The sequence below is a fragment of the Saxophila tyrrhenica genome, assembly GCF_035928015.1.
Source record: "Saxophila tyrrhenica strain CCFEE 5935 chromosome Unknown scaffold_4, whole genome shotgun sequence".
NCBI classification, from domain to species: domain Eukaryota; kingdom Fungi; phylum Ascomycota; class Dothideomycetes; order Mycosphaerellales; family Extremaceae; genus Saxophila; species Saxophila tyrrhenica.
Window position 1 is genome coordinate 1149994 of NW_027041736.1, and position 24921 is coordinate 1174914.

At 54.8% G+C, this 24921-nt stretch overlaps 14 protein-coding genes across 14 annotated transcripts; 9 read left to right on the top strand and 5 right to left on the bottom strand.

Annotated features, from left to right (window-relative positions):
• Positions 1 to 188: 188 nt before the first annotated feature.
• LTR77_003109 (uncharacterized protein) lies at positions 189 to 1049 on the bottom strand (the record flags this gene model as incomplete). The annotated part of the gene is made up of 1 exon (XM_064800366.1): positions 189 to 1049. One exon carries the CDS (start codon positions 1047 to 1049, stop codon positions 189 to 191), a length of 861 nt encoding a protein of 286 aa, XP_064661705.1.
• Positions 1050 to 1527: 478 nt separating this feature from the next.
• On the top strand, positions 1528 to 2839 carry LTR77_003110 (uncharacterized protein; the record flags this gene model as incomplete). Its single annotated transcript, XM_064800367.1, has 2 exons — positions 1528 to 2738; positions 2785 to 2839. 2 exons carry the CDS (start codon positions 1528 to 1530, stop codon positions 2837 to 2839), a joined length of 1266 nt encoding a protein of 421 aa, XP_064661706.1.
• Positions 2840 to 3091: 252 nt separating this feature from the next.
• Positions 3092 to 4906, top strand: LTR77_003111 (uncharacterized protein; the record flags this gene model as incomplete). The annotated part of the gene is made up of 2 exons (XM_064800368.1): positions 3092 to 3185; positions 3237 to 4906. The coding sequence occupies 2 exons, from the start codon at positions 3092 to 3094 to the stop codon at positions 4904 to 4906; spliced, it is 1764 nt and encodes a 587-aa protein (XP_064661707.1).
• Positions 4907 to 5257: 351 nt separating this feature from the next.
• Positions 5258 to 7234, top strand: LTR77_003112 (uncharacterized protein; the record flags this gene model as incomplete). The annotated part of the gene is made up of 6 exons (XM_064800369.1): positions 5258 to 5456; positions 5553 to 5985; positions 6046 to 6377; positions 6433 to 6467; positions 6577 to 6809; positions 6988 to 7234. The coding sequence occupies 6 exons, from the start codon at positions 5258 to 5260 to the stop codon at positions 7232 to 7234; spliced, it is 1479 nt and encodes a 492-aa protein (XP_064661708.1).
• Positions 7235 to 9035: 1801 nt separating this feature from the next.
• Positions 9036 to 9807, top strand: LTR77_003113 (uncharacterized protein; the record flags this gene model as incomplete). The annotated part of the gene is made up of 4 exons (XM_064800370.1): positions 9036 to 9232; positions 9282 to 9487; positions 9539 to 9597; positions 9787 to 9807. The coding sequence occupies 4 exons, from the start codon at positions 9036 to 9038 to the stop codon at positions 9805 to 9807; spliced, it is 483 nt and encodes a 160-aa protein (XP_064661709.1).
• An 84-nt stretch (positions 9808 to 9891) lies between these two features.
• LTR77_003114 (uncharacterized protein) lies at positions 9892 to 10598 on the bottom strand (the record flags this gene model as incomplete). Its single annotated transcript, XM_064800371.1, has 2 exons — positions 9892 to 10364; positions 10460 to 10598. The coding sequence occupies 2 exons, from the start codon at positions 10596 to 10598 to the stop codon at positions 9892 to 9894; spliced, it is 612 nt and encodes a 203-aa protein (XP_064661710.1).
• A 336-nt stretch (positions 10599 to 10934) lies between these two features.
• On the top strand, positions 10935 to 11944 carry LTR77_003115 (uncharacterized protein; the record flags this gene model as incomplete). Its single annotated transcript, XM_064800372.1, has 2 exons — positions 10935 to 11052; positions 11103 to 11944. 2 exons carry the CDS (start codon positions 10935 to 10937, stop codon positions 11942 to 11944), a joined length of 960 nt encoding a protein of 319 aa, XP_064661711.1.
• A 74-nt stretch (positions 11945 to 12018) lies between these two features.
• On the bottom strand, positions 12019 to 14823 carry LTR77_003116 (uncharacterized protein; the record flags this gene model as incomplete). The annotated part of the gene is made up of 4 exons (XM_064800373.1): positions 12019 to 12252; positions 12305 to 14084; positions 14168 to 14548; positions 14615 to 14823. The coding sequence occupies 4 exons, from the start codon at positions 14821 to 14823 to the stop codon at positions 12019 to 12021; spliced, it is 2604 nt and encodes an 867-aa protein (XP_064661712.1).
• A 725-nt stretch (positions 14824 to 15548) lies between these two features.
• Positions 15549 to 16417, bottom strand: LTR77_003117 (uncharacterized protein; the record flags this gene model as incomplete). The annotated part of the gene is made up of 3 exons (XM_064800374.1): positions 15549 to 16187; positions 16242 to 16340; positions 16391 to 16417. 3 exons carry the CDS (start codon positions 16415 to 16417, stop codon positions 15549 to 15551), a joined length of 765 nt encoding a protein of 254 aa, XP_064661713.1.
• A 151-nt stretch (positions 16418 to 16568) lies between these two features.
• OCT1 (Mitochondrial intermediate peptidase) lies at positions 16569 to 18995 on the top strand (the record flags this gene model as incomplete). Its single annotated transcript, XM_064800375.1, has 1 exon — positions 16569 to 18995. One exon carries the CDS (start codon positions 16569 to 16571, stop codon positions 18993 to 18995), a length of 2427 nt encoding a protein of 808 aa, XP_064661714.1.
• A 276-nt stretch (positions 18996 to 19271) lies between these two features.
• Positions 19272 to 20425, top strand: LTR77_003119 (uncharacterized protein; the record flags this gene model as incomplete). Its single annotated transcript, XM_064800376.1, has 3 exons — positions 19272 to 19555; positions 19606 to 20162; positions 20223 to 20425. 3 exons carry the CDS (start codon positions 19272 to 19274, stop codon positions 20423 to 20425), a joined length of 1044 nt encoding a protein of 347 aa, XP_064661715.1.
• A 240-nt stretch (positions 20426 to 20665) lies between these two features.
• On the top strand, positions 20666 to 21931 carry RPT3 (26S proteasome regulatory subunit 6B; the record flags this gene model as incomplete). The annotated part of the gene is made up of 1 exon (XM_064800377.1): positions 20666 to 21931. The coding sequence occupies one exon, from the start codon at positions 20666 to 20668 to the stop codon at positions 21929 to 21931; it is 1266 nt and encodes a 421-aa protein (XP_064661716.1).
• A 206-nt stretch (positions 21932 to 22137) lies between these two features.
• On the bottom strand, positions 22138 to 24066 carry LTR77_003121 (uncharacterized protein; the record flags this gene model as incomplete). The annotated part of the gene is made up of 1 exon (XM_064800378.1): positions 22138 to 24066. The coding sequence occupies one exon, from the start codon at positions 24064 to 24066 to the stop codon at positions 22138 to 22140; it is 1929 nt and encodes a 642-aa protein (XP_064661717.1).
• Positions 24067 to 24444: 378 nt separating this feature from the next.
• Positions 24445 to 24853, top strand: RPS20 (40S ribosomal protein S20; the record flags this gene model as incomplete). The annotated part of the gene is made up of 2 exons (XM_064800379.1): positions 24445 to 24692; positions 24748 to 24853. 2 exons carry the CDS (start codon positions 24445 to 24447, stop codon positions 24851 to 24853), a joined length of 354 nt encoding a protein of 117 aa, XP_064661718.1.
• Between the last annotated feature and the right edge of the window lie 68 nt (positions 24854 to 24921).

The window sequence follows — 24921 nt, forward strand, 5'->3', positions numbered from 1 at the left end:
AGAGAGCGGAGGTCGGAAGCCAGCTTAGACGGTGTCCTTGGAGAGAAGTAGAAGCGGGATGATTCAACGATTCTGTCTATAGCTTACCATGCCCGTACATACTCTGAGAGATCATGTACATACCGACAATTTCAAATGCATCAAATGCAATACTCCACAGCGCCGACGCTATCCCGTTCAGATCAATTTTACAAGCGAGCCTTCACCTTCTCTCCCGCCTCACCGCCGACATCCACACTGATCAAACCCTCCTTGATAGGAAACTCTTGACAGTCCTCGTCCGCAACGCCGTTCGCGTACTGCACCACCACGAATTCGATTGGCTTCTCACCAAGGACCACCATAGGCGCGTGCCATGTCCCTGGCCCGTAGGTCACAGCTTGGTCACCCCGTGCAATAAACGCTTGGATATTGTCGAGATCAGGCGGGCCGTTGCCTTTGGGCTGGTGCATCTCATCAGGCCCAGAATCTGGAGGCGTAGTGGTAGAAACCTGCTCATTCGTGAACGGACTCGGTCGTGCACCCAACAACATATCCTTCAAACTCCGCTTCGGCTTCGTAGGAGTCTGAGTCGGATAGGGCGGCTCTCTCTTCCCATCGCCACTCGGCCTCGAACGCGGCAGTGTCGGCGCAACGATCACCAGATAACATGTCTTTACATCCTCCCTCCCCAAACCCAGCGGCACAAACGTCTGCGGCGTAAAAGGATGCCGCTCCAGAATCCGCACATCGAACACCATTCCCTCGCCCCCCTCATCCACCCCAACATTTTGTAGACTCCTCGGCGAACAAACAAACATATTCACCACCGCACTACCCACTCTCCCGCTCCGCGCCCGCTCATACCAGTTCCGCATCTGCGTGACGCCCAGCCATTTCGTCGCGGTGCCTTGGTTCGCTATCGCTTTCTCCAGTTTTGGCTCGCCTGCATGAGTCTCCGGGTTCTGGATCACTTGTCCGAAGGAAGCGAAAGTGGCGGGATCAAGATTTCCAGCGCGGATGCGGCGGCTCGAAGGAGAGGTTTTTGGGGTTTTGGTCGAAGGTGTCATTGTGGGCGACGAAGTTTTTGGAGAGGAAGTGGCGGATTGAGGACCAGATGCTGGGAGAAGAAGACTTTTGCTGTGGTTGGGATTGAGGTTGCGGCTGATGCTGGTCTTGTTGTTGGTCTTGTGGAGAGGACATATTGAAGGAAGAGGAAAGATCGAGAGATGGTGGGGAAAGGAATGCGGACTGTGCAGTGGGAAGTATTTGCCTGCTGCTCTACGCTCTCTATATATGCATTGCATTCATGTTGAGATGAGGTTGATGTCAGGCTTAGTGATGATTGAGTTTGTCAGTCTCGCTGTACACTTGTATCGCCATCGCGCCATTGGTGTTGTCTATTCCGACTCTTCGCGGCGAGCGTCATCTCGTGTAAGCATTTCGGATAAATCTCGGAAGCCGAGGCACAGATCTCGAACGCGTAAAGTCGCGACATCTCTGTTGATCTACAGACACAACCATGATACGATAGCATATACCAGCACCATGGCCGACTCACTGCCATTGTCGGAGAGTACCATACCTTCCAGTCCGCCAGGCGGCGCCATATTCTCGGACGGGCCGGAACGCGCATCAAGTCCTCCATCATCACCACCAGGATTTCCATGGGAGCTGCAGGAGAATACCGATACCGCGACTAAACCCTCGAAACCGATTGTAAACAACGCCTTCTCGGTGCTTGGGAAGCGAAAACCTCTAGCGACTCTCACCTCAAATGAAAGGCCGTCGAAGAAGAGCAGAGCAACACCTCCATCCACCAAGGCGAAACCGTCCGCAGCTTCGCTATCCCAAACACAACTCAGCCTAGGCCAACCGACGCAGATCAAATGCCAGACATGCGGCATGTCGTACGTCCCATCATCCTCCGAGGATCGAGCTCTGCACACCAAATACCACAAGCAAAACCTCGAAGGCTACGACGTGGGCAAGGACTTTGTGTCAAAAGCCTTCCCACACAGCGTGTACCGCGGCGCAGACAGCGACGGTTGGGTGTGCGCAGTGCATTGTCACGACAGGCCTGCTAGGAAGAGGAGAGCGCAGGCGGTGCTGGAGATTGTTCAGAGGGAGCTGGGAGCGGTGGAGTTGGATCAAGATGAACTATGGGATTCCAAGAAGTCCGATCCTGAAGTTTGCTTTCGGCCGAAGTGGATTGCTCTCTTGTACGTCAAGGGCGGGAGGTGTATTGGGTTTCTGCTTGCGGAGGTCATATCTGAAGCATTTCGGGTGGAGGAGCCTCCGGATGAGCTTACGGGTACCGCAGACGAGGCACAAGAGAGATTGCATGGAAAAGCGAGTACTGCTCTCGAATCACTCAGAGCACGGCAAAGAGCTGCAGCGGAAAGGGAAGAAAGACTCTCGAAGCGACCTCTCAGGCTATCCAAGACTGCGCGCGTGGCTAAGCTGGGAATCGCTCGCATATGGACCTCACCCACCCATCGAGGGAAGAACATCGCCGCCACGCTGCTAGACAGAGCGATTGAATACTGGAACGATCGTGTCCGTCTGGACGAGGAGGGGGAGGAGAGGGTCAGGAAGCACTCGACGCTCCCGCCTGAGCTGAGGAAGGTGATGGACCCGATGAAGCCGCCGAAGAGGGAGAGGATCGAGAGCAAGAATGATGTGGCATTCAGCCAGCCGACAGAAGCAGGGAGGCGGTTGGCGACGAGGTGGTATGGGACAGCATGGGGATGGGGTGTGTATGTGGAGTGAACGTGAGCATTGCTGGCTGTCCAATCTTACCAGCCAAAGTCGGATGGCTGCTGCACAACGGAAGTGTTCCTTGCTGGCCCTCAAGTAGCGCAATACTATCATGTAAACATCGTTATCGAAGCACATACAAGCGAAACAAGCTTCAGAAACCGCTCCAATGCCGATCAAGAGAACGCGCAAGGCGCTTCGATTCGGAGATTTGTATGGAGCTGGCCGGAACCTGCCTGCCTGCTGACAACGAGACCACATATACAGCCCCACGTTCTCTCTCTCTCTCGACAGTCGCTATAGTAGTTGGTAGTCTTTCCAATGCGCCTTCGTGCTACATCACACGGCAGCAATGTCAGGCAATCCCTTCCGCAAGGCCAAAGGCGCCCGCCTCCCCGACCAACAGAGCTACCCGTTTCGGACAGACGACGACAGCAATGATTCGCGTAGGTCAGCAGTTACTACAAGTATACCTCTGTGCTGATCATGTACCGTAGCTCCACCTGCCCCCAGCACACCCACAGAAAAGAAGAAGAAGAAGAAGACTGTCAAGATCCAAACTCCACCCCACTCCCCAGAATCACCCCCTCGACGACGCTCTTCTGGCAACATATCGCCTCCGCCGCCTGCCAGGACACGTGAAGATGATGTTGAAGAATCGGACTCCACCACCACGGCGGACTCGGATCTGGAGGATGCTTTAAGGAATACCAGGAGGAACTTGGGAAGTCTTGCCCCGCCAACGCAGCTGGGGTTCGGGGGTGGGAATGATGTGAGAGAGCAAGGGAGCAATGGAGGCGGAGGTGCGCCGTACAACCCCTTTGCGCGGACACTGGCGACAAGTGAAGCGGCGTTTGGGCTACAAAGGAACAGGGACGAGGGGCAGCAGCAGGAAGGAGGGGAGAGGCGGGATGCGGAAAGGAATGGAGGTGCCTCTGGACGGCCGGCAATGAATGTGGACCAGTTCAAGAACATACTACTAGGCTCCGCTCAACCACCTTCGCCGGCTCCTGCGCCTACACCGTCCTCACAATCGCAAGCGCCAGCGCCTCGATTTCAGGACAGCAGTAGCAACACGGACGCCTCATCCGCTTCCCAGCAGTCGCTGTTCGATCCGTACCACGAGATGGACTCCGAGACGCCGAGGACGAGCTTCGATCAAATGGACTCGCCTTCCGACTCTTCAGATGATGCCGGGGACGAGGAGAACTCTGGCTTGATGAGTGGGACAACTAGATTGGATGACTTTGCGCCCCCTGCGCCACCGAAGCACAATCATGGACGACCTTTGACGGCGAATGCGGCAGAAGCGAGAGGGCCGCAAACAGTGTCTTTTGCGGATTTCGACGACTCGGTATCTGGTGGTCCGAAGAGAAGCCAGAACCTGAACGTGCCACCTCTGCATCGATCGCCGAGCGATTTGAACAAGCCGCTGCCTCCGCCACCGCAAGAGCCAATGAGTCCACGGACTACGGAGGCGCCGCATCCTGCTTCAGACGACTCTTCTGAGCAGCAGCAGGAACCGGTCTCTACCAGTACAGAAGATCCGGCGCAGGCGAAGAAAGCTCCACCGCCCCCTCCGCCGTCATCAAGACGTGGTGGGCAAGCGGCGTCAAGTCATGCGCGGGCGAGGAGTACATCGAATATTACGGAGAGTTCGTCTCACGACGATACCACCAGTGCACAACAGCCAGCACCAAAGGAGAGCGAGCCAACTCCAAAAGCAGCAGCCGCGCCTCCACCACCGCCACCTAGCCGCAAAACCAAACTATCCGCTCAGCCGCCAAACCCCAGCACCGAAGCTCCGTCAGACTCGCCCTCACCCGCGCCTGCTGCTGAATCTACAAAGATCATGCCGCCTCCGCCACCCCGCCGTACAGCCTCTAAAGCTGGCAGTTCTATGCACCGCTCACCTTCAGCTGCCTCCCACTCCAGCGTTCAACGGAAAGAGAACAGCACTCCCTCGGCCGCTGCTCCTCCGGCACCTCCACCCAGGCGCGGTGTAGGGAGCGCGAAGCGGGAGAGTCTGGATGCCGAACGGACAGGGAGTGGGCAGAGTGGAGTAGCGTCTCCTAGCAAGGAGATGGAGCGGGATGTTCTGGCGGATATGACGGCCTTTCAAGCGGAGATTGATGCGCTCAGGAAGAAGGCGGAGGGAGCTGGATGATGATATGGCTTTACTCAGAACAACAACTCCCAGCCTTTTTCAGATCTGCTGGTACACGCGAACCGCGATATGCCGTCTCTGATGCCGGCCGAAGCATGACTGCCGATCTCGTCTTGAGCAGTATTCGCGCTTTCTTCAATTGCGGGGACTTGTTCGTGGAGTCGACCAGGATCTCAATGGCTTCCGGCGTCGGCTGTTATAAGCCAAGCATCCTGACTTGTCGGAACAAGCAAAAATTGGCAAGCCTCGTGAGAGCTCGTGGCATGTTTAAATGAGGCGCATCTCGCGCTCTCAACAACCATCTTTTGTTCCTCCTTCCGCGACGGACGTTGTACGTGCTCATCGCCAGCCATGGACACCCACATCGCGGACGACAAGCTCAAAGAGCTGCACGTCGAAGACCTCACGGTCCGCGCAAATGACAGGAAAGCAGAGGCATTCGAGATTGATCCCGTCGCCGAGAAGAAGTTGCTCCGGAAGCTCGATTACAGGGTGGTGCCCGTGTTGTGGTTCTTATATTTGCTGTCATTCCTTGACAGGACGAACATAGGTACGAGCTTAAATCGAGAGACTTGAGCAGCTTGCTATGAGCGAGAGCGTGCACAATCAAGCCCTGAGCATCTCTGATTCGTTCCTTGCAACGCAGGCAACGCCTCGATCCAAGGCATGACCGCCGACCTCGACATGGAGGAGGGCAACTCCTACAACATCGCTCTCTTCATCTTCTTTGTACCGTACATCCTCTTCGAGTTGCCTTCGAACCTCCTGCTCAAGAAGATGGCTCCGTCCACTTGGTTGTCGGGTATAATGTTCTGCTGGGGCATCGTCACGATCGGTCAAGGCCTGGTCAAGTCCAAGGAGGGCTTGATCGCTTGTAGATTCTTGCTTGGGCTATTTGAGAGCGGGTTCTTCCCTGGCTGCACTTATTTGATCAGCATGTACTACCGCCGATATGAGCTGCAGTGGCGGTACAACATCTTCTTCACCGGAGCGATTCTGGCTGGGAGCTTCAGCGGGTTGATGGCGTACGGCATCGCGCACATGGATGGCGCGGCGGGCTATGCGGGATGGAGGTGGATGTAAGTCGTCTCGCCGTCTGCTTTGCGCTCAGAAGTACCAAGGAGCTTACATCAATGCAGCTTCATCATAGAGGGTGCTCTGACAGCTGTTTTCGCGATTCTGGGCAAGTTTTTCATCGTGGATTGGCCTGAGACGGCGAAATTCTTGACGGACGATGAGAAGAGGTTGTTGATTGCGAGATTGAGCGCGGACGTCGCGGACTCGAAAATGAACACCTTGGACTTGAGAGCGAGGAAGAGGATCTTCACGGATTGGAAGATGTACCTGGGTGTGCTGATGTACTTCGGAATCGTTAACACAGGATATGCCACTTCATTCTTCACGCCGACGATACTGACAGGAATGGGCTACAGCCCCATCGAAGCGCAAGTCCACAGCATACCAATCTTCAGTACGCTTCCCCAAATCCCAAGCCTTCCAAGCTTATCCGCTAACGCTCTCTCCAGTCGTGGCAGCATTCGTCTGTGTCTGCGTGGCCTGGGTAAGTACTGATGGCTTCTCCGAAGCACGAACGAGCTGCCACCGGCGTTCCCAAGACTCCTTGCAGTCCCCGCAGCTTCGAAACACTTGCTAACACCTTTGTCCACCAGCTCACCGACTTCTTCCGCCACCGCTACGCCTTCTGCATGATCGGCATCTGTGTCTCGACCTGCGGCTTCGTCATGCTGCTCAACCAATCCCGTATCCCCGTCGGCGCGCAATACGCCGCAATCTTCCTCATCGTCTGCGGCGGCTACACCTGCCAGCCTATCACCATCACCTGGATTAACAACAACATGGGCGGGCATTACAAGCGAGCCGTGAGTTCGGCGATGATGATTGGGTGAGTAGAATCTAGGCGGAACATGTCGCTGCTATGTCTTAGACTTGGAGGTCTTGAAGGCTTCAGTAGCCGAAGAGGTCATTTCAGCAACTGAAGTCTCTGCATTGATCTAGGACCTAGCAGCTGACACTGTTCTCTCCTTACAACGTGGATGAAGGAAGCTGACGTCTTTCTGCAGTTTTGGGAATGCGGGCGGCATCGTGGCGAGTAATATATTCCTTACTCAGGAGGCGCCTGGCTACAAGACAGGATACGGCACCAGTCTCGGGTTGCTCTGGCTGTGTGGAATCTGTTGTACGGTGTATTTGTTTGGGGTGATGAGGGAGAATAGGAAGAGGGAGAGGGGCGAGAGGGAGTATAGGCTGGAGGAGCCGGACGCCGGGAACCAGGGTGACGACGATCACAGGTTCAGATATACCTACTAAGGTATGAGCACTCCAGAAGCATCTAAAGGGAATGAAGCAGCATCCTCAACAGTTGCCAGCTTCACCATCGCGACAGACGTTACCAGGTTTATCACTTCTAATTCCTGAGTCCCGGTGTCTGCATTTGAACCACATTACTGCAGCCCCTTGAGAAGCTCCCAAGGGCTGCGATCCAGCGTTCGCGACCTCGAAGGAATCGATGTCTATCTTGCACCAGGAACTCTTTGACTAAGCCCACATTCGACAGGAAGATTCTGAAGCTCGCCAGATTCCAGCATCCTCGCTATTTCCGCCGTAATGGCGGGTATCTCCGTCAATTCTCTTGCCTCCTCATGCCACTCGTCCTCCGGACGATGCCTTCGCTTGCACCAAGTACACCTCGGTCGCATGTTTGGCAGGACATTTGCTCCGCAGGGGCAGAGGAACTGTTGTCTTCCAGAGTTAGTGAGCCGATATGGCCTTGGAAGTCGAAGTCTCCACAATAGCTCGAATTGATGATCAGACATGATCTTCGTCTCATTGTACTTTTCGTCGAACCGCTCCGCGTCACGGTCGCGAATCTCGCTGATGGTGTTGCGGCGGTACATGTCGTCCGTCTCTGCTCGCTCCTCGCGCACGCACTTGGTGCAGATCCAGCGAGTCAAGACGTCGCAGTCGCAGAGTTCGTTTAGGTGTTGGCCTTGCAAGGATGATTCCAGATTTTCGTCGCAAGGCTTGCAGAGACAGAACAGGTTGACGTTTTGATGGGAGCTATTGAGGTGTGGACGCCGTTGGAGTTTGTCTCTATAGTGCGTGTTACTACAAGTCGAAACAGTTGTCCATAGGGTATTCACCTCAATGGTTCTCGAGGGTAGTACCGACATTCCTACAGGCCATAAGATTGCCCCGTCAGCTTTCCCTCCCCAGCGATAAGGTAGTCCGATAGCACTCTCACCTCGCAGACATTGATCCCACACTTCAAGCAGGGGAGTGCACCAGCCTCTTCGCACTTGGTCGCCCATAATCGCACCTCCACCGGCTCTTCATCCTTGGGGCCAACTGGGATTATACGGTAAAGACCCTCGAAGTTCTGGCGTTCACACAGCCCGTGGCCATCGCAAAGTGCAGTGCGCCTGAGCTGCTTAAATATGACGGGTGAAGACAGAATGTGTGAATGCAGATCGTGGCACGACAACGCGAGGGTGAGGAGGTCTAGGGAAGACAAATGTCGGGCGAGATGAGTGAGAATAGCATAGTGGGACGTCAGAGACTGGAGCGGTGACATGTTGCAGGAGCATTCACGTACATATGTGAAGAGATGAGATTGAAGAAGGACGAGATTTTGATCTTGAAGTCGAAGCAGTTGTTTGTTCTCAGGCGCCTACATTTCCTGATGTCGATAGGGACGGTCCTCAGCTTATAGCCGGTCTGGAGTGGTTCAACGATGGCCAGCAGAGCGCAGTATGCCGCTCGTTGCAACCATCGAATGGAGAAGGGCTAGGGGGTAGAGCGACTCTAGTTGTCAACGAAGAGGTTGAAGAGATCGGAACAGAGACATGTTCTCTGCACCGCATCGCGCTCGGACTCGGTTTCGTCTCGTCTTCCACCGCATCGCCGATCAACAAACTCTGCCACCTCCCCGTCCCGACCGAGGCCTTTGAACCCTTTAGAGCTCCCACGTCACTTGTCGGAGATACGGAGCCCCCTCTGAGGTGACGCTGTAGGCTCGACGCGCCAGGTGGTGTATAGTATCTCTTTCGTCCTCTAACACATCCATCCTCATACTAATCTCTCCACACTTGCATCTCCTTCAACAAGAACAATGGCAGACGCAGCAGCAACCCTTGGCCTAGGCAAGGCTCTCCCCGTCACCGGCACCTTCAGCATCCCTCTCGTTGTACTCTCCTCCCTACTCTCCCTCAACGCAGCGAAGACGCGCGTGGACTGCAACACCTGGCAGGGAGACCAAGCCATCACCAAGGATGGCAGCAAGCCCGCTGGCGTTAAGTCGCCTGATGGGTGAGTGTAACACAACCTCTAGCTATGAGCGCAGACTGATTGCCAATAGCAACACCTACGACCCCCTCCTCATTGCGACCCGAGTGCACGCGAACATGATGGAGAACCTCCCTATCACTCTGCTTTTGGCAGGGCTGGCTGAGCTCAACGGAGCGGACAGGAAGAAGCTGTCGGTTGTATTGGCGGCCTTCTCGGTTATGAGGATCTCCCATATTGTTGGCTTATTCAAGGGTAGCCAGCCTGCAAGAGCCCTTGGTTCGTTGGCCCCGGAAAGATGTAGACATTACAATCGCTGATACGAAGCAGGCTTCTTCGGCACCAATATCGTGCAGCTGGGACTGGTTAGCTGGCTGGGAGTCCTCACTGTAAGTAAATCTAGGTGGAACATGTCACTGCTATGTCTTAGACTCGAAGGGCTTAATAGCTGAGATGACCCTTGAAGGTCATTTAAGCTTGTTAGGCCTTCCTATCGGTCTAGGGTATAGAAGCCAGTTCTACACCGTCCTCCCGCTACGCAGGATATCATGCTGACGTCTTTCACCTAACTCTTACAGAAGGGTTACTGGGGCTACTAGATGATCAGCTCTATCTTCCGCAATGCGGGACGAGCAACCGCTGTGGAACAGAAATGTATAGCGGAGTGTCTAATTCTAATCAATCTAAGCCACGAAGTTCATAAACTGCGTGTGATGCATCTCAATCCCCTTCGCCGTCTGCCTCAACAAGTGGATGTTGTTCTTGAAAGTGTCCGTCTCGCGGAAGTCCATATGCTCCTGTCTGCTCTCCCACCCGATCAACAACACCGCTCCCTTGCCCTTCACACCATCTTTCTCGATCTCCTCGTACGTAGTCCCGTAAGCCCAACCATACACCTTCTGCTGCGATTCCTTCTCGCAGGTCTCGAGAAACTTCTTGCAGCTCTCGAAGGAGTCATCTGGAGGGCCCCCTTCAAAGTAAAAGGTCACGACTTCGGTGACAGGTGCGCTCATAGCACGGGTGGCACCGCCCTCGGGCTGGAAATCGATATGTGCGAGGCTGAGGCCACCCCCGATAATGGTTCCGAAGCTTTTAAAGAACGGACCGTAGTCGGGCGAGGCCATGAACTCCTCGTGTTTGCTCTTGCTCGTCCAGTCTAAACATCCTCGTTAGTTATATGCTTCTCGAAGCTGCGAAAAACGAGCTCACTGATAGCCATCTGCAACGTATCTGGGTTCTCTACGCCCATACCAAACTGCATGCCCTCGAAGCCATCCTGTCGGGCGATTGTATCAGCGCAGTCCTTGAAGACTGCTGCTGCTGGGTTGTTGGGTTCGCCGATTTGGCTTCCTGCTTTGAGAGAGATGGTGGCAAGCTCGGTGGTTGGCATGTTGGCGGCTGATGGAGAGACGTACTGAAGATGCGATGTCTTTGGGCCTTTGATCGACCTTTTATCTCGTTCAGCGGTTGTCACAGTTACAGAATGCTTATGAATTTGTCCTTAATAATTCGTAGAACGAGAACAGAACGGAGTCGAGTTGTTGCTTCTTTCGGCCAGCAGTGACCTAGAAGTGAATGCGAAGGCGGGGCGTGGAGGGGCAACATCACTGTGAGTTCGACTTGACCTCACCTCTACCTCCGTGCCTACAACCACTCATTGAACATGCCAAGGGGGAGCTGAAAGCAGTGAATCAATCGAAAGCGTTGTCGGCTCTCCGCCAAAGCAATGTCGGGCGATGCGACTCGTTCGGCTCTGCTGCGAGCATCCAAGCCACCGACCAAAGAGTTATTCAGTACCCTCATCACGGCCAACCATATCTTGCACTATCACAATGTCGTCGACGGTCAGCACCTTCCTGTCATCAGCCACAAGTTGCTGCTGATACTGCCGTAGCATTCGGACACATCTCAGTGAGGAATCCACAAAACCCCCAAACCTTCTTCATCAGCAAGAACCTAGCCCCGGCATTGGTCTCCAAACGCGAGGACCTAGAAGAGTACTACGTCAGCGACGCCAGCCCAGTCAACCCGGACGCGCCTCAAGGATACGCCGAACGATTCATCCACAGCGAGATTTATAAACGCTACAAAGGCGTCAACTCTGTCATCCACAGCCATGCAGAGGCAGTCTTACCTTTCAGCATCAGCTCAATTCCCCTGCGGCCAGTCTTCCATATGGGCGGGATCATGGGAGCCCAAGTCCCGATATACGACATCGCACTGCACTACAAGAACTCGGACAACTCACACTCGATGCTGGTAACCAACGAGCACTTGGGAGCAGGGCTGGCAGCTGGCTTTCATCCGTCTACGACAATGTCGAAGGGCGTCCAAATGGTCAAAAATTACTTGACTTCGTCGACGTCCCCGCCGGTTGACTTCCCTTCGCATCCCACGGTTTTGATGAGGGGCCATGGGTTCTCGGCCGTGGGTGGGAGCATCGAGGAAGCTGTCAATCGTGCTGTTTACACCTGCACGAATGCGAGGGTGCAGACAACTGCGCTGATGATGCAAGGGGGCTTCAATCTAGGCCTCGTAGCAGAGAGATTCGGTGCTGGTGAGAAGGAGACAGGTCCGGCGAAGCATGAGGATATCAAGTACCTCAGTGACCGCGAAGCCAAGGACGCATGGACAGCCATCTCAGGCCATGCGGACAGGCCGTGGGGTCTGTGGTGTGCTGAAGTGGAGAATTCAGGTCTTTATCAGAATGATCTGGAGGCAGAAGACGATGAGTAGATTCTTGAATATGCGACCAAATACCCCTTATTCGAATGCACCTGCAGGAGTCTCACCAAGCCGTCTCCGCGCATCTAATAGTGTGGCCGAGGGAAGGATTGGTTCGAGTTCGGCACGAAGGTCTGGGTGAAGTTGACGTCCGCTAGATCCTGTGCTGAGGGAATGTTGAAGCCACCAACATTCGTATTGTTGTACGACATTGGATCCATAGCCTGCGAGTTGTAGCCGGTGAAGTCCTCGATGTTGAAGTTGGGGATGTTGATGTCACCCGTATTCTCCAAAGGATTAAAGTATTTGTCCCACTCGTTCTGCTTGACGTTAGCACGAAGCCTCGTGAGTGGGTTGGAGAGTGGTATTTACCCAGTCAATGTCTTCCATAGCGTTCATCTGAATATCTCCCGTCGACTGACCTTGGACACTGCCCTGCCTACTACCACTACCGCTCGACTCTGTATGTTCAGCAGGTGGAGGGCTGAAGCTCGCCGGTAGCAGGCCACCCCCGACGGTCTGATACCCCAGCTGCTGGGTAAACGGAGGGCCGCTCGCCTGAGTGTCAGCCAAGGTAGAGAGATTGGATGCCATTGGGTCACGGTGAGATGACTCCTTCAAAGCAACGACTCTTTCCTCCATCTGCGTAGTGGTCCTGACTTTGCGCATCTCATGGAAAACTTGCATGCGGTCCCTTAGATCGGTAATCACCAGCTCGGCCTTCTGCTTTGGTGACAGGTGTGGCGGAATGTCGAAAATGTAGTCGAGACACTTCCAGATTCTTGCTGCATCCTTTCGCATCGGATAGGCGTAGACTTCGACCATGAGCAATAGAGCCTGGTGGAACTGATTGAGCGCTCCTTTGTACCACACCCAAGGCGCCAGCTCACGCTTCGTTTCCACAGCGATGGCGTTCTCCATCACAGCCACACCAGCTTCAATCAAGATCTGACGCAGTCGATCAGGCATCCGCTGGGTTGTCGAGAATAAGTAGCGATGTAAGACTTGGACGAAGCAGGCATTGAGACCCATGATCAACACGTGCTTGCCATACGCCTGAACCGGCACAGACTCGTCGACCATGGGTAGGTATTTCTCCGTCAGCTGTGAGCGAGTCTTCTGTATCTTGACGAGCGAAGATGTAAGCGTTTTCTTCTTTTTGTCGATTTGTACGATGTCGAACCAGCATTGCCGTCGTAGATCCACGCACTCGCATCGGATGCGGAAGATAGTCATGTCGGTCCAGTACGGACGATCTTCAGTTGGAGGTGCATCACTCAGTAGGTCCACATCGTTGACGTTCAGCGGGAACTTTGTGTCGTAGTCGTCCTTGCGGATCTGCGGTCGTGGTCCGGTGGCCTCGCATGTTCGCATGTCGAGGAAGCATAACTGGTGCCAGATCAAGCGCCTCACTTGGACGTCTATCGGGCTCATGTTGTAATATGTGCCATCTCGGTGTAAGCCCATGCATTCTGCGAGGCGGATCGCAGTACCGACCAACGCTGAGTGTGCTCTTGAGACCTCAGCTCTGATGAGAGGGATGAGGTACATCACGAACGCCTGCATTGTATCCGTTTTCGTCGTTCGCAAGAAGTTGGCTTTAGAGAGTGCCATCTCGGTGCCAGATCGCAGGCTGTCCACTAGCGCTGCCTTGGTCGTGCCGAACATCCTCGACACCTGTTCGTCGGACAAGCTCACCGCCGCCGAGAGCATGGCAGCAAAGATGATAGCTTGGTGTGAGGGCACCGGCTCTGTACCCGTGGCTATCTGGCCCCAGAACAGAGCATATTGGGCCTCAAAGGTAGGCCTGTGGACCGCTCGAGCCACCAGGTGCACCGCTGCGAAGTACTGCGCAATGAGCTGGTCGGACACATTCTTCGTTGGCAGGTAGTCGATGAGCGAAGTGTTCATGTTAGTGCCCGGGAAGAAGAAGCTTGAGGCGGGTGCGATATAATCTGGGCCGGGGCCAATATAGCTCTTCGGCGAAGCCTGAATCCGCGGTTGGGGTTGTCCCGGCCTCAAGTCGAAGTGATCTTTGGCCATAGGCGATTGGGAATGTCTCGATTTGCCCCCCTTGACGTCCTCCAGAGTATCAGTCAACTCTTCAACTAGCTTCGGCCGTATCCAACCTCCAATACGTTCCGATATGCGCCTGCAAGTAGGATCGTCAGCTCACGTCTCATGTGTGTGTCGTGCATCTCCGGAGGCGAAGAGTTCCGCGCATGGAGTACTCACATTTTACCCATCTGTACTCCAAGATCCATGAGCTCGTCGTCAGCGTTATCTTCATATACATTGTCAAGGGAGGCGAGCGGAGTGGGCTCAAGGCCTTCCTCATCCTCCCCAGCCGCTTCATCCTCTTCATCACCCTCGACATGAACCAGTGCAGCCTCTCCAGCAGAAGACTTCCTTACGTTAGCGCCGCCCAAGTGCATCTTCGCCTGCTGTCCGGCAGCAATCTCACGCTCGAGGGACTTCTCGAGGGCACCCATCTTCTCCTTGATGTCCGCGAGCTTCTGCTGGCTGGACGGGTCGGCAGAAGATGCCAGATACAAGCAGTCGCGCTTGAAGCGCGTGCAGTTGGTACATGGTGCCGTCTTGTCACACTTGAGCTTCCTGTACAGCAAAGCGGACGCAAGTCAGTCGCTGTAGCCCGGCGAGTTCACAGGCAACGTCACTAACCTTCGGCGGCACTCCAAGCATGAAGTAATCAACCTGTTCCTCCGTCTGATCCGCTGCTGATGGGCTTGTGCATTCCGCGCACTCGAGTCCGGCGAGGTCGAATCTCTAAAGGCCGACAGGTTGGCATTGTTGTTGGACGCATTCTCGGCCGGAGTGGCCCCGCTGCTGCTGTTGTCGTTGAACGACGCAGCATACATCCAGTTGTCCATACGGAGAGTTTGTTAGTCGAAGTGGTGGGAGCCTTACGGCCGAAGTCGTCAGCCTTGTCGTCTTAGATCGTTGCGCGATCGTGCGGCCGTGCGAGCCCTATAGGAATGGTCTCGGAGAGTAAGCCCCGTTTTGTAAGATCGAGGCACAAGCTGTTGTCGTGAAGATGTGGCACGATCAGAAGATGCTACAAAGGTCGACACTGAACCTCGGGGCTGAGAGTGTGCGTGTGCGCCCAGTCCAGAGGCTTGACTATCGATGCTCCAGCGCTTTCGCGAGTGATTAGAATAGCGCCACCTGTTGCTTCCCGTGTCTCTGACACTCTCAAGACGGAGCGGCAATGGAACGGAGCACAGCTGCAGGATGGAATGAGTAAGCAGCGCATCGCAGGGTTTAGCCTCTAGCTGCGCATGAAAGCACCTAGAATGGTACTGCGACAGGCCGTGCAGGGCTCTGCTAAAGTTGCATCTCTGCGTAAGCAGATAAGTACTGAGCCATACACCAACAGAAACTCTCGTCGTGTTGTGCTGACCGGGTCGGATACGAGCTGTGTTCAGTCAGAACGATGCCGTTGAATGATTCCACGAATAGCAGATGAATCACACGTCACTCCGGGGCGACAGATATCTGACTGTCGGAACTGATGTGGCTTGAGGTATACAGTGTAATGTAAAGCACGCTCAGGTCTCTAAGTGTTTTCTGGGAGCGACTACGGCGGCCGCCGGCATCATCTCCCCTTCTTCACCCAGTCCTCCACCGACTCTCGCACGCCCTGAACCCTCTCTTCTGCCATCGCCAGACCCATCTGCGAGTGTGCTTTGCCCGTCTCAACAAAGTGCCTTACGCCCTCGGTGATGCGTAGGTGATTGTCGCGGACCACAGGGTATTTCTCTTCGTACTTCCAAACCAAATCGCCAACATTTCGCGTTGTCCTGGGCACAACGTAATGTGCCGCAGTCACGCCGGTGATGATAGGCGTCGCGAAGCGAATCAGGATATTCCTGTTCCGCGAGATGATAGAGCCGGCCATTGCGGCCACAAGAACATATATCCCACCCGGCAAGAGCTTCTCGTTGCTCTCTTTCGGCGGCGCGAGCGAAGCTATAGTGCTGGTGAAAGAGTGCTCGGCGTCCATGAATTTGTCCATGCCTGAGTTTACCGTATCCTCCGCCGCAACAGCGTAACGGTGCAGGAACAAACGGCTTTTCCTGACCTGTGTCGCTAGACGATCGGTTGGAGAGGGCGCTTTAGGACTTGCATCGTGCTCTTGAGGCTTGTCTGTAACTCCAGATGCTGGCGGGGGTGTCGTCGCGGAGATCTCGTGCGGTGAAGGGGGTGTCAGGGAGGAGTATATGGGTTTCCGGCGCTATTATCGCGTGTCAGTCAATGAAACCGGTGCCATAGGTGTTCAGAGACGTACAATCTGCTTGATAGGATCTGAGGGTGGCTCTTCGGCGTAGGCGGAGGTTCTGGGTAGGAGAGCTAGGCCTGTCGTGAGGCCCGCCAGCGGCAGGATGTGCTGCTACAACGTTAGTACAAAGTCGTCAAGTATATGCTGTATATACATACATGCCGCAGTGCCGATGTGGCCGCCATGGAGAGAGTATGTGAGGTGCAATGGCTCCCTCAATGTCGCTCGCGTTGTTGGCCGAAGAAGCTCTTCCCAAAGCAAAAAGACGCTCGGACCACCATTGAGCTTGACTTTCACGTGCGACCCAAATCTATCGTCTGTTCTCGTGCAACAACAATGCTGAAGCGGCTGCAGCGCGGACCATGGACGTGTCCGCAATGCGCGCGGCAGCAACAGAAAGCTGCGCGAAGATGTCTCGTAACATCGAGCAACAGCAGAGGCTCAGCGGCCACCGCGACAGCCACGGCACCAGACGACTATCAACCGGTATTAAAAGCATCGCCGAGTATCGCCCACGATGACAGAGCGCTGCGCCAGATCTTCGACTCCCATGGCTTCTGGAAAGACTTCTCGTCCAAGAACAAGTACCACTATGGCGGCAGATCAGCTGGCCTGTTCCAGAACAGATACCTCACGCACCCGGAGGGCTTCCAGACGTTTGCAAACATCACATTGCAGAAATGCAAGAGGATCGTCTCGCGGGTACTTGCATATGAGAGCGTGGAAGACTACAAAAGGGCGGCAAAAGACCTCGATCGACTCAGTGACCTGCTGTGCCGAGTGATCGACCTGAGTGACTTCGTGCGGAGCGTACATCCTGATCCGAAAGTCCAGGCGGCTGCGGACAATGCGTATGGGACGATGTTTGAGTATATGAATATACTCAATACGACTACCGGGCTCAACGATCAGCTGAAAAAGGCATCGCAGATGCCCGAGGTTTACAACACATGGAGCGAAGAGGAGAAGACGGTGGCTGCGATATTAGAGAAGGACTTTTCTAAATCCGCCATCGATCTTGCGGACAGTGAGAGACATGCTTTCGTGGACATATCGAACGAAATCGCTCAGGTGGGGACAGAGTTCGTCGAGAATATGGCTACAGCGACACCTTATCTCAGTCTTGAAAGCAGTAGGCTAAATGGAATGGATCCGATGCTTGTCCGGCAGCTTACAAGATGGGGTAACGTCACGCTCCCAACTGTCGGAATGCCAGCGACGCTGGCGTTGCGAACGGTCGAAGATGCAGATACACGACGGGAAATCTACATGGCCAATCGCACCTCCGCGAAGGACAACCTGCACCGACTCGAAGATCTTCTAAAGCGGCGAGCAGAGCTGGCGAAGCTGAGCGGGTATGACAGCTTCGCACATCTGACGCTCGCAGACAAGATGGCCAAGAGCCCAGAAGCAGTCACATCGTTCTTGGATGCCCTTTCGGCAGATAATGCGCCTAGAGTGAAGCGGGAGATGCAGGAGCTTTTGGAGCTGAAGAAGTCAGATGCCCGATCAAGCAACTTTCCCACCGATCTCAATGCTTGGGATCGAGACTACTACACCGCTCAATTACTTTCAAACGAGCGTACCAAAGCGAGAGCGCCTGATTTCCTCAGCGCATACTTCTCTCTCGGGACGGTCATGCAAGGACTTTCACGACTCTTCCACCGGCTCTACGGCTTGCGACTCGTCCCGCGCGAACCTCTGCCCGGCGAGACGTGGAATCCAGATGTCCGCCGGCTAGACGTTGTGGACGACAATGAAGGTCACATAGCTGTTATCTATTGCGATCTCTTCGAGAGGTCGGGCAAGAGTCCGAACCCAGCGCATTTCACTCTGCGCTGCTCGCGACGGATCAGTGAGGAAGAGATGAGAGAAGCTTCCGAGCTGAGCTCGCAGACCAACGGTATCTTCGCAACGGCACAAGAAGCTGCCAATGATGGGTTAGCTACTCAATTCAACCCGAAGGACGGTAATGCGCTGTATCAGTTGCCTACTATAGCACTCATCTGCGACTTCGCCAATCCACCCAGCGGCAGCCAAGGCAACCGACCGACGCTATTGACTTTCCGGGAACTCACCACGCTCTTTCACGAGATGGGGCATGCCATCCACTCCATCTGCGGACGAACTGCGCTTCAAAACGTCAGCGGCACGCGCTGTGCTACTGACTTCGCCGAGCTACCTTCCGTACTGATGGAGAGCTTCGCTTCCGCTCCGGAAGTACTGGGTCTATACGCTCGACATTGGGAAACAGATGCTCCTCTCAACCCCGAACGCGTCCGCGAGCGAGTGGAAGTCGACAGGAGGATGGCTGGCGCAGAGGTCGAAAGCCAGGTCTTGCTCGGAATGTTGGACCAACAATATCACTCTTCCTTGCCTCTAAACTGGAGTGAGGGCGCCGTTGGTGCAAGCACGAAGCTGTACCATCAAGTCTGGAACAAGTACTCATCTGTCCCTGAGCCTGCGGGTACGAGCTGGCAGGGTTTCTTTGGGCATTTGTTTGGATATGGTGCGACGTACTATTCGTACCTGTTTGACCGCGCGATTGCAGGAAAGATCTGGAGGGATGTCTTTCAGCGACAACAAGGCGGAGCTGTTGATCCAGAAGCGGGTGGGCTGTTTAGAGAGGAAGTGCTGCGATGGGGTGGTGGCAGGGATGGATGGAGATGCGTTGCAGGTGCTTTGAGGGATAAAGAGGGTGTGCTGGCAGAGGGCGGGAAGGGAGCAATGGAGATGGTTGGGCGGTGGGGTGTACATGGATGAATTGTGAGACTAGAAACTACATGTCCAAACATTCACGAAGATATAGCACAAAGGCCTTCATTCAGTTCAATGATTCACTGCAGCTTCAGGTTGTCTTGTCTCCGCAGCCCTGTGAATGCTGATCAATTGCTTCCCCACGTCCAGCCACCTCATCTTTCATGCAGGAACCCGCGACCGCCATCAACGTCAACACTGATCTACATGCTTGCTACCTTGCTATAACATTCCCTACTATCCACTGCAATTCAAGCCTTTGCAATTATCCAATCTATTACCATGTCCGGCAACGAGATCTTCAAGCCCAGGAACGTGGCCGCCTGGGCTCTCAAGCGGAAAGACAGACCGCTTGTCGTCTCCAAAGCAGACTACACTTCGCCACCAAAGGACTATGTCGCCATCAAAGTGTTCGATGCGGCTGTGAATCCAATCGACTGGATCATGCAGGATGAGGATATCTTTGGGATCGACTACCCCACTGTGTTTGGAATGGATGTAGCGGGAGAAATTGTAGAGGTGGGAGACAAGGTCGATGAGTTTAAGATTGGGCAGAGGGTTATTGCGTAGGTGCTCTGAACGGAGTACCTAAAACATATGCTAACAATACGAATAGACACTGCGAAGCCTACACTGAGCCTTCCAAAGGCGGCTTCCAGAAGTACACCCTCGTCCACCGAGCACGAGTGGCAGAACTCCCCTACGAGATCGCCACAGCACAGGGTGTGGTCCTGCCTCTAGCCATCTCAACTGCATCAGCCGGCCTCTACCAGAAAGGTTTCCTCGCCCTCCCTTACCCTACGCTCAAGCCAGAATCCCTCGACCGGACTGTGATCATCTGGGGCGGCAGTTCCAGCGTGGGAAGCTGCGCCATCCAGCTTGCCGTGGCTTCTGGTGCAACTGTGATCACGACAGCGAGCCCCGGCAACTTCGAATACTGCCGGAAGCTTGGAGCGTCGAAGGTGTTTGACTACCACGACGATGATGTGGAGGATCAGATCGTGGATGCGTTGAAGGGGATGACGGTTGTGGGTGCGTTTCATGCGGTGGGCGGAGACGGGGCGGTGCAGGCTTGCGCGAGGATTGTGGACAGGACCAAGGGAAAGGCGACTGTGGTGACGGTGAGAGGGGTGCCGGATGATGGGATTCCGAGCAGTGTGAGGATGAAGATGAGTAAGTGGTCGCCACTGTCCCCTGTACCGCTTGTCCAGAATGCTAACATCGGCCTTCTAGTCGGCGCTGGTGAGATCTTCAACGGTGAAGTAGGGCCATACATCTGGCGAGAGTTCTTGCCCATGGCTCTTGATCAGGGCACCATACTGCCAAAGCCGGACCCGTTGATTGTTGGAGAGGAGCTGAGGTCGGTGCAACTTGGGCTGGACAAGCAGAAGAAGGGTGTCAGTGCGCAGAAGGTGGTCATTACGAACATATCATGATAGCACGAAGTCTAGCATTTGTCGAGAACCACATCTCCCTTGATCTTCAGTGTGTCACGTGTTTATGCCTGAATTCGTGCCTTAGAGTAAGCCGATCGCCGCGTCTTCTCGGCGTGCCTTCGAAGCTTCATGCCTCAACATCACCTCCAAACATCTTGCCACATCCGACACCACACCATCACCATCGACCTACCGTTGCCCGCGCCTTGAGACACAACACAAGCACTTACACAACTCAACATGGCCACCGCCGACGTCCTCTCGCCATCCACAATGGAAGCGCCTCACAAACGCCAGGTCCCCAGTTCCGGCCTGGCCAATCTCGACTCTATTGAAGGCCTCACAGACTCCGACGACCAATATGCCACATACAAGAAGCTGCAGCGGCAATTGGAGTACATCAAGCTGCAAGAGGAGTACATCAAAGATGAGCAGCGCAGTCTGAAGCGAGAACTGGTGCGCGCACAGGAGGAGATCAAGCGGATACAGAGCGTACCCCTAGTCATCGGGCAGTTTATGGAGGCGATCGACCAAAACAGTGGCATTGTGCAGAGCAGCACCGGCAGCAACTACGTGGTGCGGATACTGAGCACGCTGGATCGGGAGCTGCTCAAACCAAACTCCTCCGTTGCGCTGCACCGACACTCCAACAGCCTGGTTGACATCCTGCCACCGGAGGCGGACAGCAGCATTGCCATGCTTGGTGCGGACGAGAAGCCGGATATCAGCTACGCCGACGTCGGAGGTCTGGACATGCAGAAGCAGGAGATTCGGGAGGCAGTCGAGCTTCCGCTGCAGCAGTTTGACCTCTACAAGCAGATCGGCATCGATCCACCGCGCGGTGTCTTGCTGTACGGCCCACCTGGTACCGGCAAGACTATGCTTGTCAAAGCCGTCGCCAACAGCACTACCGCCTCCTTCATCCGTGTGGTTGGCTCAGAGTTCGTGCAAAAGTACCTCGGAGAAGGCCCACGTATGGTGCGTGATGTCTTCAGGATGGCGCGCGAGAATAGCCCGTCCATCATCTTCATCGACGAGATCGACGCCATTGCAACGAAGCGTTTCGATGCGCAAACCGGAGCGGACAGAGAAGTGCAGCGTATCCTGCTCGAACTTCTCAACCAAATGGACGGCTTCGACCAGACCTCCAACGTCAAAGTCATCATGGCCACCAACCGTGCCGACACTCTCGACCCAGCTCTTCTGCGACCGGGTCGGCTAGACAGGAAGATCGAATTCCCGTCCCTCCGCGACCGCCGTGAGCGACGTCTGATCTTCAGCACTATCGCGTCGAAGATGAGCTTGTCGCCCGAGGTGGATCTGGACAGCTTGATCGTGCGCAACGACCCGCTGTCGGGTGCCATCATTGCGGCGGTGATGCAGGAGGCTGGGTTGAGGGCGGTGCGGAAGAACAGGTACAACATCATTCAGCAGGATTTGGAGGACGCGTACACCAGCCAGGTCAAGGGGGCGAGTGAGGCGGACAAGTTTGACTTCTACAAGTAGAGGCTTGCATCAAGTGTGCAAGAGGCTGTGTACGATAGTGGGAAGGTCGAGAGATGCGCTCCATAGGCGGGCAAGCAGGATGTCTTCAGCATAGCGTGGCGTATCAACACACATTAGATTGCATGTTATCGCCTGAACAGTACATACAAGCATAGGACGAGCCTTCCTGCACTGGTCAGTGCTCTACCTCCTACAGATTATCACTCTCACCCAGGAAACCCTCCCCTCGCCATCTTCTTGGCCCTCTGATCCCTCCGATTATGATTAGCCCTCGACCCTTTACTCGCCTCCTTCCTCCGCTGCGCGTTCGCCGTGTTCGGATCACTCGACGGTCCAGCCACGCTCCCGCCCCTCCCTCTCCCACCTCTGCCTCGCCCTCTGCCTGTGCCGCCAAAGCCTCCTCTCTCTGCTGGCACGTCCGAGTCCTCCGTCTCTGTCCCGCCAGGACTCTCCCGGTACGACGTCCGTGCCAGATGCGCTTGCTTGCCATCGAATGCCCCGAACTGACCTTCCAGTCGCTTCAGCCGCCGCGGGTCGCGTTGCAGCATCGTCGCCCAGCCTTCGATCTGCTCGTCTGACATCCCTGTTTCTGCTTTCAGAGCTTGTCGTGCTTGGCCTCTGCGGATGTCGAAGGTGCGACCGAAGAGCTGTGGTGAGGATTTGTAGGCGGCGAAGAGCGCCATGTCGTTCTCCTCCTGCGTGACCTTCGCAGATGGGCCGGGCTCGCCGTCTGGGTGGGCCGTGTCGACTGTACCGCCGACGTCTTCTACGTCGTAGGTGTCGTCTCGCTCGTCCTCGTCTGAGTCGAAAGCGGCGAGGGCGGAGAGGATGGCTGCTTTGTTGGGGTTGTCGGAGGATTGAGTTTGGTTCTTCTTGCCAAGGTGAAGTCTGCTCGTGTCCATCTCGAGGCGGTCTAGCTCATCGTCATCGAAGACGTTGCGGCGTTCGGGAATGAAGGGCTGGAGAGGTGGTGTTGAGCTTGGTGCCAGGTCTTCGATCTTCGATTGCTCGGTTTTGTCAAAGACTGGCGCTTGCTCTGTTCTGTCTGCATTATGTAGATGTGATGGTAGTGAGTCGTCCAGCAGATGAGCTGTGACCTGCTCAACGTCGTCGTTGTACTCATCAAGGAGCTTCAGGACGAAACCAGAGCCGAGATCCGGGAAGAGATCCTGGATTTGAGTGACAAGGCTCAGGCGATGCATGTGCATCTCGCCGTTTGATTGGGATGCTTTGCCTTTGCCCTTGGTCCGTCGAACACGCTTTCGTGGTTGCGCTATGCTTTGGGTCTGATATGTGTCGATTGTGTCGAGAAGACTGTGCAGTCTAGCCGCAGACGTGGCGCCAACAGAACTACGCAGCTTCTTTGTCAATGCAGTGTTGGTCACCAGATCTGCCAATAAACTAGTTTGTTTCTTCGTGCTGTCCGCTTGTGCTTTGAGGCTGTAGAGGTGATCCGATAGCATCGACATGTTGGGAGGCTCAACCTTGACGAGACCAAGCAACCCAAAGTATGCAGTAGCAACTAGAGCCTTTCTTTGATCGACAGTGCCTGATCGCTGGTAATGTGAAGCTAACGAGTCCACGAAATCCGATCCTGTCATGAACAGAACGGCTACTTCGGGCGAAGCACGCATCACGTCCGCCACCTGCCTGAGTCCATCCAAGGTGCCTTGAGCGGATGTGGAACCAAGGCCTTTGAGGAGGGAAGATTTTCGCTTCTGGAATGACTTTTGAAACGTCGCGTCCTGACGCTGCCAAAGTCCTTTCAGGAGAGCAGGCAACGAAGCATTCCGAGCATGTATGCGGCTGAAGTTCGCAATGAAGTCGAAATCCAACAGCTCTGGGCTAGTCTTTGGGTCATCCAAAACCTGCTTTACCAACATAAAGCTCGCTTTACGTAGCCTCAGTGCTATAGGCGACCGAAGAGTATCGTCTGTGGGCCCGGCTCGTGCGCTCTCACAGTAGAACGACTTCAGATATGGATTGATCGATCCCGGGAGTTTGTTATTTGTGGGTGTCCCTAGATATAGTCCAGTCAGTGTCAACCAGCTCGCTAGACAGGCTTCCCACTCCTCCGGAGCGATGCTGAGTCGGATGGTCGACGGCGGGATGTCGGCAAGAGGTGGAAGAGACATGGCGAACGTGGAGCTTTCGTAAGGTAGTCAGTAGCTCTCACCACCATGCAAGGATTCTGTGCTCTTCTAGCTCCTTGCTTTGAGAAGTGCTGTTTGCCAATGTGAAGATAACCGGAAGGCACATGATGTGGTCAACGATGCTGATGCTGCATGACTCGCGTTGCCAAGATTCCCAGATCGCAACCTCAAATTTCGACGCACGAATGCAAAACGTCGTTTTTCTTGCCACCGATCATCACTTTGCCGTGTCTACAGACCGAGGTGAGTAAACCACCACAGACCAGCGTGCAAGAGTGAGCTAATGCGATCCTACAGTCGTGATCGGATCCTACATCAACAGCCAACTCCAAACACCAATCCCACATAACCACCGCCAACATGTCTTTCCAAGACCCCAAGAAGACGTCGCAGCTCGACCAGCCAAAGATCCACAAGATCCGCATCACCCTCACCTCGCGCAAGGTCGCCGCGCTCGAGAAAGTGTGCAGCGAGCTCATCGAGCGTGCAAAGACGAAGGACTTGCGCGTCAAGGGTCCAGTCCGTCTGCCAACCAAGAACCTCAAGATCTCCACCAGGAAGACTCCTTGCGGTGAGGGCAGCAAGACTTGGGACATGTTCGAGATGAGGTGGGTTCGCGTGCCGCTATCTAGGTCAGCGAAGGGGCATTCTAACGGGCAACAGGATCCACAAGCGTTTGATCGATCTCAACGCGCCAACCGAGGTCGTCAAGCAGATCATCATCAACATCGAGGCCGGTGTCGAGGTCGAGGTTACTATTGCCGCCTAGAGCGGTGGTTGGTCAACCAGAAGCCCGCCGAAGGATGCTATTTCTGTAGCCTCGAAACACATCAATAC